This window comes from Macaca nemestrina, chromosome 14 (genome assembly GCF_043159975.1).
Source record: "Macaca nemestrina isolate mMacNem1 chromosome 14, mMacNem.hap1, whole genome shotgun sequence".
In the NCBI taxonomy this organism is placed as follows: Eukaryota; Metazoa; Chordata; class Mammalia; order Primates; family Cercopithecidae; genus Macaca; species Macaca nemestrina.
In genome coordinates this window covers 36,912,821-36,926,901 of record NC_092138.1, presented here as the reverse complement: position 1 = coordinate 36,926,901, position 14,081 = coordinate 36,912,821, and the positions used below count along the sequence as shown (strand labels likewise).

The window sequence follows — 14,081 nt, the reverse complement described above, 5'->3', positions numbered from 1 at the left end:
TGCACTTGTATTGCAGCACTATTCACAATAACAAAGACATGGAATCAACCTAGGTGCCCCTCAATGGCAGATTAGATAAAGAAAATATGGTACACATACACCATGAGATACTATGCAGCCGTAAAAAAGAATGAAATCCTGTCCTTTGCAGCAACATGGATGCAACTAAAGGCCATTATCCTAAACAAATTAATGCAGGAACAGAAAACCAAATACCACATGGTCTCTCTTTTAAGTGGGAGCTAAACATCAGAAACTAATAGACATAAAAAGGGCAATAATGGAAACTGGGGACTACAACAGGGAGAGTAAGGAAGGAGGACGAGGGTTGAAAAACTACCAGGCAATATGCTCATACCTGTGTGACAGGATCATTTGTACCCAAAACCTCAGTATCATGCAATATATCCAGGTAACAAACCTACACATGTACCCCCGGAATCTAAAATAAAATCTGGGGTGGGGGACGGGAAAAGAATTTTAAGTGAAGTGCTAATAAAATAAATAAATAAAGCGCCTTTATTTTTATATCATTTCTTTGTTTGTTTGTTTTACAGATTTATTTTCAAAGGGTAAAACACTTACACAATTTAAATACAAGTCCATCAGAATCACTCTGTCAGAGTCAGCAACAATGCGAAAATGCGTCCTCACTGCCAGATATTCGCCACTATCATCTGAGTCCTCTCTCCCCAAAGCCAAAGGGTCTGATACTTTATTCATATACATCCTTCTTATCTGCAATGTAATCTACAATTTCTTGTGGACACATTAACTTTTCAGCATCTATATCAGGAATTTCAAATCCAAATTCGTCTTCCATGGCCATGATAATCTCCACTTGGTCCAAACCGTCTAAGCCCAGGTCTTTCATAAAATGAGAATCTACTGAAAGCTTCTCTGGGTCAATCTTGTCATAGAGTTTCAATACGTAAAGAACACAGTCCTGGATGCCCTCTAACGTCAAAGGGGGCATGTCGCTATCCTGGCGGCACAACTGTGTAACTCTACCAGGAACCTGCGCCAGCCTTAAGGCCGGCTGCAAAGGCCCGAGCCTCGTCTGGGTCCCCGCGGAGCACAGACCGGTGCTGAGAGGCCGGGCCACGGCCAGCATCGGGACCCGGGGCAGCGGCGCAAAGGCCGCAGGCAGGCGGCGGACATAGGCTGAAAGGACACGAGACGCCATAGCTACGCCGACCCAGGATGCACTCTATTTTTATATCATTTCTATCTCAAGCCCCCTTTTCACTGGGTAATAGAAGCTCCATGTTGGACCATTTAGAATAAAAACTCGAGCAACCCAGAATCTTCTGTCTATGCCTTTGTCTAGAGCTTTTGCCCCACTGAGCCATGTCGTGCTCCTCTGGTGAGGAGAAGGCGTCTCGTCCTCCGTCAGTGCTGCCTCTCCACAGAGGCATCCCCCAGATGGATGTGTCTTGCCAATGGTGCCAGTAGCCTGTGTCTTTTTGCATCTATCCCGGAGGTGTCAAGCTCCCTATGTGGCCACTGCATCCGAGTCCTCGTCTGGTCCATTTGTCCTCTCTCAGATAGGTGACAGGCCTTCTCTCAGGTGGTACGGGGGCGTCTGGATGTTGTCCCATGCTACCCTAGGACTATGGGAAAGTCAACGGGGCCATCTCAGGTTCTCTTTGCTGCGAGACATGCCATATGCCAAACTGGATGAGCCGAGAGACCTGAGAAGCAAAGCACCTTCCTGGGCTTCACCTGAGAAGCAAGACACACACCTACTCTCCCCGAGGGCCCCCACTGAGCCATGAGGCCCCAGCCATGGCCCCGCATCCAACTGCCCAGCTTTTCTTACAACTCTGCTGCCTCCTGCCCAGGAGTCTCTCTCTGGGCTAGACGGTGGTTAAAGCCAGCTCACTCTCCACAGCCTCTTGTTTCTGGCACATACAAAGCCCAGGTTCCTATGGCACTAAAATTTCCCCTACCTCCACCTCTCACAACTCTTACTTCTGTCATGAGTTTCAAAACACCATGTACTCTTCTAGTTCTTTGAGATTCCTATCTGTTGCACCCCTAAACCAAGGGCAGTCACTGACTGAATGAAAAAAGGCCAAAAATTCACAAGAACTAGCTGAATAAAAAACACAGCGGTTGATATATCCAAGTATATATCACACCACCACATTGGCTGCTGTCATGAAGCTAAAGATATAGTATGGTTCTGGGCCTGTTCCCACCCAGGAGAGGCCCCACCTCAGTCTCTCTCTCTCTCTCTCTCTCTCCTTCTCCCCTCACCCCGCTTCCTTGCAATGTGGTTCAGAGGTGCAGAACTCTTCTGAGAAGAGGCACAACCATCACTTATTCTTCTTCCTGCCAAGCAGCCAAGCCATGAAGCAACATATAAACTGCCCCTAAAAATGCCTATGGTGGAGGGTTAGCAGAGCCCGCTCAACTGTGGATCCTACAGGGGAAAAGTAAAACCTCTCTGGTTTCTTTCTTCAGCTTAGACAAAAGATAGTTTCTATGTGGTCTCCTCTAGATCTCTAGATTTTTGCAAGCAGATTTAAGCCTCAGAAGTTACTTGGTACAGAGGACATCAGGGAAGTCTTCGTGCAGGAGTTGTCATTTGACCTGAGTCTTAAGGGGTGTGAAGGATGAGCAGAGGGGATTCCAGGGAAGGAATCAGCACAAATAAAGGCCAAGAGTTGGGAACATGTATCATGGTCCAAGGGAAAGGGGGAAGTTAATCATGACCCCAAAATTCCATTCCTGGGTTATCAGGCAGATAGATGGTGAAGCTCTTAACAACTTCTGTTCAGAAGTTCTGAGCCTTCTTGTTTGGCATTTATTGTAGTCAGCCATGTGTTATATTTTTTCTGTATATATCTTGCCTTCTTGAAAAGAGATCACTTTTTATTCATTTACTTATTCATGTATCTTCCTTGCAACCTTAAAGGAAATAATCAACATACACTGTAATATCTGAAAATGTGTCATAAAAGGTATTCCTCGACCTGCTCACTGGCTTTTCTTCATTAAAGAAAATATTGCCAGAACTGTAGATTGCTATATTTTTCTCAAATTACTTTTGAAAATCTTGCAGATTATAGAAAATTAACATATTTCTTCCCTGAGTATCTTAATCTATAGTTTGGGTGAAATTAATATAACAAATCATTAGTGTTAATGAGTTAACCTTCGAAATGTTATTCTAAACATTCAAAATATTATTTCTAAGAGTTCTTTGACTCATTTGCTATTTACCATGCCAACAAGGTAGTTTTCTCCAAACGTGAAAAAAAAAGTGACTCTATACTTGTTGTAAATAGATTCTAAAAATTATTTGAGTCCAGCTGGAAATATAAATGTCTAACTGCCAAAGCACATCCTGATTCTATTTTTTGATAGCGTCACAAGACATACAAGAGAGAAGCAAACAGAAATGCCCTTTCATTTTTTCTGAAACACACTCCCCTCAGTTTTTCTCTCATCACATCAAGAAATCCCCTCAGGCCAAGCTGGGCGCAGGTCAGTTCAGCAGGGTGTTGGACCGGGTTTGCTTCAAAAGCCCTGTCTTCTCATCTTCTCCCATGATACAATAAATGCCCATACATGAGAGGCTTGCTCTTGCTTCTTGCGGGAGAAATACAGTCGTTGGTTTTATCCTCCTGCTTCTGCCTCTCTATTGCACATGCCATCCAACAAACCAAACACCAGAGCGTCAGAAACTAGGAGGGATTCTGTGCAGAAGAGTTCCTGAAAATTTGGATAAAGAGCCCAGTGATTTCTGCATTTGGAGCAGCATTTTGAAATCCTAGCCTAAGGAAAGTTGAAAAAACACTATTTGGAAGCACACACCTGACTCTGTTTGCTTATTTGAAAGTATCTGAAAAACTCTTACTAACCTCAGGAAATATAATCATCTGTCTTTCCCAGTGAAGAAGATTTGCCTACCTAGAATTTTAAAATCTAATACTTAAATTGTTCTGTAAGTTTCTTTGTCTTTGCTCATTCCCACCTCTTCACCTCCACCTTTTCTTTCCCCAAAGCAGAGAAACACAACACACGGTTTATCCTCCTAAAAGCTAATGGAGCACAACTGCTCTCCACAATCTTTTGGTATGAACCAACCCATTCATCTCAACCTGACCGAGACCTTGTTTTTCTTTGAATATCTTTTTTTTTTTTTTTTTTTTTTTTTTTTTTTTTTTTTTTGAGACGGAGTCTCGCTCTGTCGCCCAGGCTGGAGTGCAGTGGCGCGATCTCGGCTCACTGCAAGCTCCGCCTCCCGGGTTCACGCCATTCTCCTGCCTCAGCCTCCTGAGTAGCTGGGACTACAGGCGCCCGCCACCGCGCCCGGCTAATTTTTTGTATTTTTAGTAGAGACGGGGTTTCACCGTGGTCTCGATCTCCTGACCTTGTGATCCGCCCGCCTCGGCCTCCCAAAGTGCTGGGATTACAGGCGTGAGCCACCGCGCCCGGCCTGAATATCTTAAAATTAGTACTGCCCATTCCTATTCTGGAGTCAGGGAAGCTTATGGCCCAACCCAACAGCAGATAGCACTAGAGAGTGAAGAGGCACCAGCTCCCAGGAAATAGCTTGTTCTCACAGAATTGTATCTCCTCTTCATTCAACTTAGAATCACAGCAGTTTTAGAGCCACAGGAGACCCGAACAACATGTAGCCCTATCCTGAGAGCTTCCCACTTCCAGAATGTCTCCCAGGTCCAAGAAGTTCAGATGCAAGACAGACGTTGGGAAGTTGGATCACCTGCCTTGAACTCGTTTTTACAACTCATTTGACCCCTGAGTACTGTGATTTCTGGCAACCTCAATTTCCAGATTTATTTCTCCCATTTCCTCTGAGGCTGACCTTCTCCAGCTCCATATTCTATTTGTCCTGCCTTGCTGGTTCTCAGCTTTTATGCCCCATTTCCTAGATTCCACCCAGAATTTTCCTTCAGACTCATCCTCTCAGTGGATTCCTAACCTGCCAGTGAGCCCGGCCAGACAAACCATATGGGATCATCCTGAAACCCCCCCACATCCCTGACCCAAGAGAGCCAGCCTCATGAGCTGGTTGCCAGAAAGTCTAACCTCTTCACTTCATAAATGAGAAAATTGAAGCCAAAGGTCAACTTTATGATGGAACAAGATTTGAATCTTGTATCCTGGCTCCAAATCATGGGCTCATTCTTCTACACACATTTCAGGACAAATCAATGAAATTACCACTTTGTCGTAGTTTTATCTCAACCGTCGGTCGCCTTCTTCCTTATCTCCCTGGTCTCCAAACTCTTTGGTTTTATTTTTCCTAATCTCAGTACCAGCTCTGGCCCCTGACACGCTTGCAATGAGCGCTCTTCTGGATTCCCCTCCTTTTCATGGGTCTGCAGCACACACACAGAACTATTCTAACACAGGAAGTATTTCAGGGAAGAGGTGTTATCTTAATAGCTTGCTTAGAATAAGGGGAATCAATCAACCAGAAAGTGAGGCATTGAAGATTAACCTCTGGTCCAGGTACTGTAAAAAGGAGAAGAAAACCTACATTTTTTGTGTATTTTCTTTGAGCCAGGCATTATGATCTGTATGTTATACATATAGCTAGCATCATATTTTGAGCCAAAACCTTCTACTGCTCACTCCTAATGATTCAGACATATCTAAAAAGGTTTGGCAAGCTAGTGGGACAGACTGCAAGGGTTGAAATAGAAACTGCTAGTTGCCTACCCAAATCCATTCTCACTGTCTTCCTCAGCAAAGAACACATATTGTTGGATCCAACAATGTGTCCAGCTACAAGGCTTTTTCCAGCGTCTCTCTCAGTAAAGTGTAACCATGGAACTAAGTTCTGCCAATGAATGTGAGGCTTCTGAGAAGTCTCCTTAACAAAGTTGGAATGTCCTCTTCTCCTTCCTTCATTGTGTGTTGCCTGGAACTCAGATCTCATGGAGGGGATGGCCATGCAAGACCTGAGAATAAGAGCTCCAGGCACAGCAGAGTAATAATCTAGAAGGAATCTGGTCCCTGATGACATCAAGGACTCACCAAACTGGACTGACTGCCTCTTTCTTTCACATAACAGATAAATTAAAAGTTTTTTTTTTTTTCATTTTGTACATTAAATGCAACAAACCTAGTCCCACATAAACAAAAAACTTGCACTAAAAAGTAGAACGAAAGGATGAAAGGGGCCTCAGTCTCTGACACTCTCATGAAACTGCCCTGGTTTAACATTACTTGAGAGAAAAATAAAGCTTCTAGATTATTTAAGGCTTCCTGGAGGAGATGGAGTCTGAGTTAGAGTTTCCATCAACTTGAGGGAGGCTCTTCTCTACTTTGGCTGTTCCTTGAGCCACCAGGAACTCTCTTTGGTTTCTGTGGGGTTTTGATAACCATGGTCAATGCTACCTGTGATTCTGGAGCATTCCTGCTGCCACAGTTGGGGCCCAATTGCTTGAGCCATCACTCAACACCTGGCTTCCTAAAGGAGGTTGTGAAAGTGCCTGCAACTCTCAAGCCCTGAGCTGGTGTTTGACGCAGCGGTTTCTCCAGGTCCTCTCTGTGAGAAAGGACAGGAAAGGGCCCAGGGGAAAGCAGAAATCCCCGTGCCTATCCCAGTGATTTACTGTAACCAACTCAGAACCGTGAGAGCAGAACACAAGCACAATTTAGTGCTCCATTCTTCCAACTTCTCACCCAGCTCTAGTCCTTCACAATGTTTACTGTGCAGCCATCTGTGAATATCTTTGTGAAACTAGTTAAAGCCTTTTATGAGACCCTAAACTTCTAGCTACACTAATTTCCCACCCCCCCCCCACCCCCATGTGAATTAGGTCTTGAGTAAACAAAAGGCAGACTTGAGGCTGGAGAGCTATTGTACCGCGTTAAATGGTGCGTTTAACGGGGCCAGCCCACAAATTTTTCCGTTCCTATCCCTGGGCATGCAGGCAGCACCAAAGCCCATATAGTGGACTCTTTATGTGGTACTTGGTTAGAAAAACGTATTGACAAAGAATCACAGACAAATCATAACCATGACCTTTAGTGCTGAAACAAGGTTTTCCTTGGGAGTGATTTAATTACCCATGCAGCTCACTGGCTGCACACATTAGCAGACTCTGTCTTTCCAAAGGCCACGGCCAGGCCAGGCTGGTTTGTCTTTCCTGTGAATGTGTGCCCAAGTGCTGCTCCTGTAACGAGGCTCTGTTGTGCCATACAAGGATAAACAGCGCACAGCATCCAGCTGGACTCTGCCAGCCTGAATGATCGCTTCCCAGGCACCTGCTGCCCAAGCCGACCTTGGATCGAGCAGTGCCCCTGGCCTCAGACTCGTCATTCAGATGAATGATGCAGATGCTGGTGCCAGGCCCTGTGGCCCGCTGCAACATGGCTGGACTTTGACTACCAGGTGTAGGAGCAGGGGTAGGATGCTGGGGCTACATTGTGAGGTGAAATATACTTGTCTTTGCCTCTCTCAATGCACACTGCCTTCCTCTGGCCTGAGCTCTTCGTGGTCTTGAGGAAAGCAGAAACTAGACACTAAAAGCCATGAATTCTATGATTCTGTTTAAATGAAACAGCCAAAAAAGGCAGATCCATAGAGACAGAAAGCAGATTATTGGTTGTCACGGGCTGGGGCAGGGGGAATGGAGAGTGATGGTTTCATGGGTTTGGGGCTTCTGTTTGGGCACTGGTATTCTGTTTGTGATGGAAAGGTTCTAAAACTAGATAGTGGTGATGGTTGTACAACATTGTGAATGTCTACATGTCTCTGAATTGTATACCTTAAAATGGTTAAAACAGTAAATTTTGTTATGCATATTTTAGCACATTTAAAAAATATGACTGAAGGATTGGGTTGCAAGGGGAGGAATTGGATATACTTACTCCCAAGACCCCAGAAGACAAAACTAAGACCAGTGAGAGAGTTTCCTGGAGGCAGGTTACAGCTCATCATGTAAATAGAGGGGAAAGTGCCATTTGGAACAGGCCTACTGTGAGCCAAGGGCCCTTCAGTCCTCATTTCCTTGAAACTTACAACTCTTATGTAAGGGAGGTTTTATTATCCTTATTTAATAGATGAGGAAAGGATGGCTCTCAGAAGCTAAAACTATTTTCTCAAGGACACAGAGCTAACAAGAGGTAGAGCTAGGTTCTACTCTACAGACTGTACTTTTTTTTTTTTTTTGAGACAGAGTCTTGCTCTGTCAATCAGGCTGGAATGCAGTGGTATAATCACGGCTCACAGCAGCTTAGACCTCCTAGGCTCAAGTGAGGCTCCCACCTCACCCTCCTCATGCATCACCACACCTGGCTAATATTTGCATTATTTTATAGAGATAGAGTCTCACTATGGTACTCAGGCTGATCTTGAACTCCTGGGCTCAAATGATCCTCCCACCTTGGCCTTGCAAAATGCTGGGAATACAGGCATGAACCACCACACCCAGCCTGAAACTGTGCCTTTTTAAATATGCCAGTGCCTCTGCAAATTTTCTACTGAAGTCTCCCTAAATGTCCCATAGCGAGAGTGAAATGATACATCAAGGTGAACAGACAGAGCCCAAAGGAGTTGCCGAGTTTTGGCTCTCAAATTCATGTCAGTTTTACATACTTGCTCTATTATCTTAGATTAGTTTTTTTCTTAAATACTAGAATAAAGTTTTCATCAAAATCTTCAAGCAAAAGTATCCTTCTGGGAAAATGGTCCATGTTTATCCTGAAGCCTCCCATCTCCCTTCACATTTTCTTAGGGGCCTGCATACTCCAATTTGAGAAGCTGGCACTAGGCTGGCTGCTATCCAAAAGGGAAGGGGAGAGGGAGTGAAGGAAGTGACAGGGAGGGAAGGAGAGAGGAAGGGAGGAGTTCTCTGCTACTGGAATTTTCCTGCACTGGGCTCTGATGTGTAAGAATTCATACAATGCAGGGGTTGAGGTTGGGCCTCAGTGACATTAACTCTTTTTATTTACAGAAGCATTTTGAAAATCTAATGAAACCCATTAACTCTGGCTTAGTCTATTTTGTATTGCTATAACTGAATGCCACAGACTGGGTAACTCAGAAATAAAAGAAATGTATTTGTTTACAATTCTGAAGTTTGGGAAGTCCAAGGTCAAGGGGCTGCATCTGGTGAAGACCTTCTTGCTGAGTCATAACATGGTGGAGGGCCTCACACGGCAAAAGAGCACCCACAAGACAGAGCCAGAAAGGCTGGAACTCACTTTTATAACAAAGCCACTCTCTTGATAATTAACCCACTACCTCAATAGTGACATTAATCCCTCATTATCTAATCACCTCTTATTAGACTCCACTTCCCACCACTGTTACACTGGGGCTTAAGTTTCTAACACGTGGACTTTGGGAGACACATTCAAGCCATAGCAAACCCACTTTAACAAAAATTTTTCAGACACATGAAGTTTCCATGTTATTCTAGGGTGTTTGTGAACCCTCTAAAGCCTATACCTCAGATTATGCATCCCTGGATTACAAAGTCTCAACAGAAAATGAGACAAACTTGAGGACTCCTTCTAACCCCAAGAGTCTGTGGTCTTGTCCCAGACTCTGCTTTATTCAAACATCATCCTTATAAAAATGCACAGAGTCTGTGGCCCATTTACTGGCCACTTTGAGTGATACATTTATCAGCTAATGTGATAAACAAATTCAAGCTAACATGATAATGAGTTACTGGGCATCCTTTCTCCCTCCTCTACAGATGACAGGTGGATTTCTGTTTCCTTTAGGGATATTGTAACTTCAGCTGCTTGTGGAGAGATGCAAAGCAAGAAGGTCTCGTAACTTCTTCAATCTCTCCAATTGAGTAGCTATTTACCTGACTTTGCATCAAGTCAGACACAGTGTCCAGTTAAAGAGGATTTCTGGTTTGGAGACTCAGCACAGCATGACTCTAGAGTTGCAGGAGTTTTGTGCAAGAGTGGACTTTGCCATTGCCTGTTTCCCTAGGGAGAGCCTGGTGACACTGACTTGAGTAATTTTAAATAAAGACTGAGGCTGGCTGGAGAAGAAAATTTCACAAAAATGGCTTCAAGAAAGTGGAAAGACCACAAAACTGACAACCAAAAAAATTCTGCCCAGCACTGTCCCTGACTCAGCTGATTAACTAGGACACAGCAATCTTCCTTTTTAAGCCTTGCTTATCTATACTTATCTTTCTATCCCCATCTAGAATGCAATCTATACAGGCAAATATATTTAGGTCAGAACATTAGTAACAAGTGACAGAAATCAAAGTCAGACTAACTTCAGTAAGAAATGACTATGCTGGCTCTGTTATGAAGGACAATGAGATAGCCCTTAGGACAGAAGTAGCAGTCCTGCTTTGGAAGGGAAACCAGAACTGCTGTATGGGGGATCCTTAAGAAATAACTCTCTTGCAGCTAAATAGAGGATAAACAATGCAGCGAAGGAGGATCAGCAGCCACACTGAAGGTGACGTGAAAGAGACAAAGAGAATGAGGGAATGGACCAGGAGAGTGATGATCTGAAACAATTTCAAAGTAGCGGCAGAAGCACCAACCCACAAACAGTCACAATGTTACCTAAACTAGCCAGTCACCTTCTTTGGCCCCACGCAACTCAGAGATAACAAAAACAAGGCTCCTTGGTCAAGAAGAGTTGTTAAATAACAATTCAGAGAGGTGTACTATGGATTATAGTTCTCAAAGGTCAATAAACAGTGAAAAAGTTATTTAGAATCGCATCATGGCACGAGGTCTCTCCTGCTTATCAGAGATTAACATGGAAAAAGATTGGGGATGCTAGGAATTTTTTTAAGTATTTTTTAAGTTATCTGGATTATTCAGAGTAATCAAATCAATCATGGCAGACACTATCAGTTGCATCCCTTCCTCCTTGCTGATAAATCCTTATTTTGTTTAATGTTCATCCTTCCATGTGTTCCTGGAAAGGAATGAACCACGATGGGTCTAATACAAACACAGTGATTCTATGCCCCTTTGTCACATAACCCTTTCCTGATCTCTGGGTTGGGAAGAGACTTTGGGGAGGGTTGTCACTGCCAGGAAAAAGAGGATCACTAGAGGACAGTTCCTTCATCATCTAGATATTGTGTACCTACCTGAGAAGACTAGAACCATCCGAGGCAGCCATCTTGTAAACAAGAACGTAGAGGCCTAAAAGCCAAGTTAACACGCTGAGCATAACACACTAAAGGATAGAAACAGCGTGGGTCCTGAATGATATTTACGAGGCTGGAGAGTCATTCTGGAACTGTTTGCGTATTAATAATAATACAATCCTAGTCTGATTAACTTTGTTATAATGACAATCATCCTAATTAATATAAGAGCAAAACACTGACTTGGCTTTCTGGCTTTCACTTTTTCCTCCCTGTAATTATTTTCATATAGTAGACAAAGTAATCCTTTTCAAATTCAAATTTGATCATGGCATCTTCTTCTTTTAAAAGTCTTCCTACAGTCACTTGAATAAAATTTCATCCCTGGCCAGGGACTGTAAGTTTTACACAGTCTCCAAACTCATCTTACTCCACATTCTCCTTCCTACTTCCCTTTTTTCTGCTGTCATTTACCTTTTCTGCTCTTAACACCCTAAGCTTTTCCTTGTGAGACTGTTGTTCTGGCTATGCCTTCTGCTGATCTTCTTGCCTTCCAGATTGCTGCATGCTTAGTTCTTTCTTGTCCTTCTGGCATCAGCTCAATGATCACCTCCTCACAGAAGCTTTCTCCGAACACTCCAGTTAAATTATCTATCCTCTCAACCATGAGCCAGACTTTATTACATCACCCTTCATTTTATTTTCCTCATAGTACTCATCCCTATTTGCAGTTATTGTAATTATTTATTTGTTTACTAATATGTTGTCAATTTCCTCTGTATAAGGATCAAGAGAACTAGGATCTTGTCAATCTTGTTCACCATAATTTCCTGCATCCTTGAAAAATTGTCTGAAACATCATAAATCCTTAATAATAGTTGTTGAATGGAAAGAAGGAAGGAAGGAAGGAAGGAAGGAAGGAAGGAAGGAAGGAAGGAAGGAAGGAAGGAAGGAAGGAAGGAGGAAAGGAAGGAAAGGAGGGAGGGAGGGAAGGAGGGAAGGAGGGAGGGAAGGAAGAAAGGGAAGGGAAGGGAAGAGAGAGGGGAGGGGAGGGGAAGGGGGAGGGGATGGGAGGAGAAGAAATAACTGTAAGAACCTGAACCTCCGAACCTGAAATTTGGGGTTCAACTATGCCGAAATTATATGTCTCACTCTTCTCAGCTTGGCACCTGCAGACTGAAAAAGATGGAAGCAGCAGCCCTAGAGTCACTTCCTCCTAGCTTATCTTCTCCAGCAGAAAGATACTCTCTCTCCCAATGTCTGTATACCACTCCCAGGAATGAATTCTGATGGGCTCTGTTTAAATTATAAAACGTACTATGGAACTAATCCTTGTGTTTAGAGAAATAGGGTATTATGATTGGCCAAGGCCAGAGTTACGGTCCATAACCAGGGTACATTGTGATTGGCAGCTCTAACTGATCCATAGGAACTAGTAGGAGGGTGGTGCAAGGAGAAGTGGGGAGGAGAGGGGGGAGAAAAGCCAGGGGAGTTAGAAAAGGATTGCTGGGCAGACAAAATCAATAGATCTTCCCTATTAACTACATTGCACCCTGGCCTTGCCAAAATGTTTTCCTAGTTCTCCAGATTTAAAATACACTCATCTATAACTTATTACATTAGGTTAAGTCCTCATCTACACAACCAGAGTAACAGAAGAGCAAATCAGAGTCTATATGTGCACATGTGTGTGCATGCATAACAGAACTACATGAAACACAACCTGGGTATGCAAAGCCATACAGAGTGGTATAATGAATATTGGGAACTCAGAAGGAGTTGAGCTGAGAGAAGGGTAAAGAATAAAAAAAACTACATGTTGGGTAAAATGTATATTACTTCAGTGATGGGTGCACTGAAATCTCAAATTTCACCACTATACGATTTATCCATGTAACCAAAAAACACTTGTATCTATGGAGATTGTAAAATTTTTAAAAAGCACACCCTGGCTTCATGATGAGGGAGGAGAGATGTAGAATTAGCTATCCACATGGTTTTGCAGATATCTCTTGCTAACTATTGGGTCAATGTCATGGCTTTCTACTACTGCATGGTACGCCCTGCTATCTGTTTAAAGTTCTTTTCCCTCCAATCATCAGTAAAAGATGGCTGCTTCCAACATGAAGTCAGCTTCTATTTTGTCTATTCAGACCATGATTCAACCACATGAGAAACCATCATGATCTCCATACAAATAAACCCGATAGTTGAATCACAGCCTGGCAGTGTAGTGTGATGGCACAACAGAGGAAGACCCTCTTTGGTGAGGACAGGTCTTCCATCTGTATTGCCATTTAAAGAGACAGTAACTTACAAGGACAAAAACATGTTCTTGGTTCCAAGTCGCTCGTTGGTGGTACATTTTTAAGGATTAATTATACTGGTAGGATTTCTTTTTCCTAACACGTTTGTTTACAAAAATATTGAGCATGCATTACACATCGACCTAAATAATTTTCCCCATATCTTTGTCCTCCAAATTTTGCAGTTAATTAAACTAATTTGTCTGTTTTTGTGGGTTGGAAACTCTTACTGTCATCCTTTCCAATCACTACTTATTTAAATTTCATCCTTGGCCAGTTTCATGATAATGTTTATCTGCTCCAGAGGATTTGAAATGAGAGTAACACACAGGGATGCCATTTAAATTCTTTCTTGAAGCTGAAAAAGTCAAGAATCAACTGGCCAGTTAGATAACACAATTTCCCTTGTAGGATATTTGCTTAAGATAGCTGGGGGCTAATTTAATTCCAGAGTTGCTTATTTGGGTTTCTATGAGGGATTCCCTGCCGTTAACATGCACTGTGTATAGAGATTCTAAGAAGCATTCTCTGAGAACATTCTCAGAAGCAGGTTAAGTTTTTTTTTTTTTTTTTAAGAAAATAAAAATCTGTACAATTTGCTGTCAACATTCAACTCCGGCCTGTTGCCAACTAGAAAGGAGCAAGAGCACTCCGACATTCCAATAGCACTCAGATCCACTATTTGGCATTTCATTAA

General features: G+C 43.0%; 1 protein-coding gene and 1 long non-coding RNA gene across 2 annotated transcripts in view; both read right to left on the bottom strand.

The window, feature by feature from the left end:
* The window catches only part of LOC105489131 (uncharacterized), a 126,022-nt gene that overhangs the window by 80,948 nt on the left and 30,993 nt on the right, over positions 1-14,081 (bottom strand). The gene's annotated exons all lie outside the window — the stretch shown is intronic.
* On the bottom strand, positions 563-1,197 carry LOC105489133 (acyl carrier protein, mitochondrial-like). Its single transcript, XM_011753826.3, has one exon. The coding sequence runs from the start codon at positions 1,184-1,186 to the stop codon at positions 716-718; it is 471 nt and encodes a 156-aa protein (XP_011752128.1). The 5' UTR covers positions 1,187-1,197; the 3' UTR covers positions 563-715.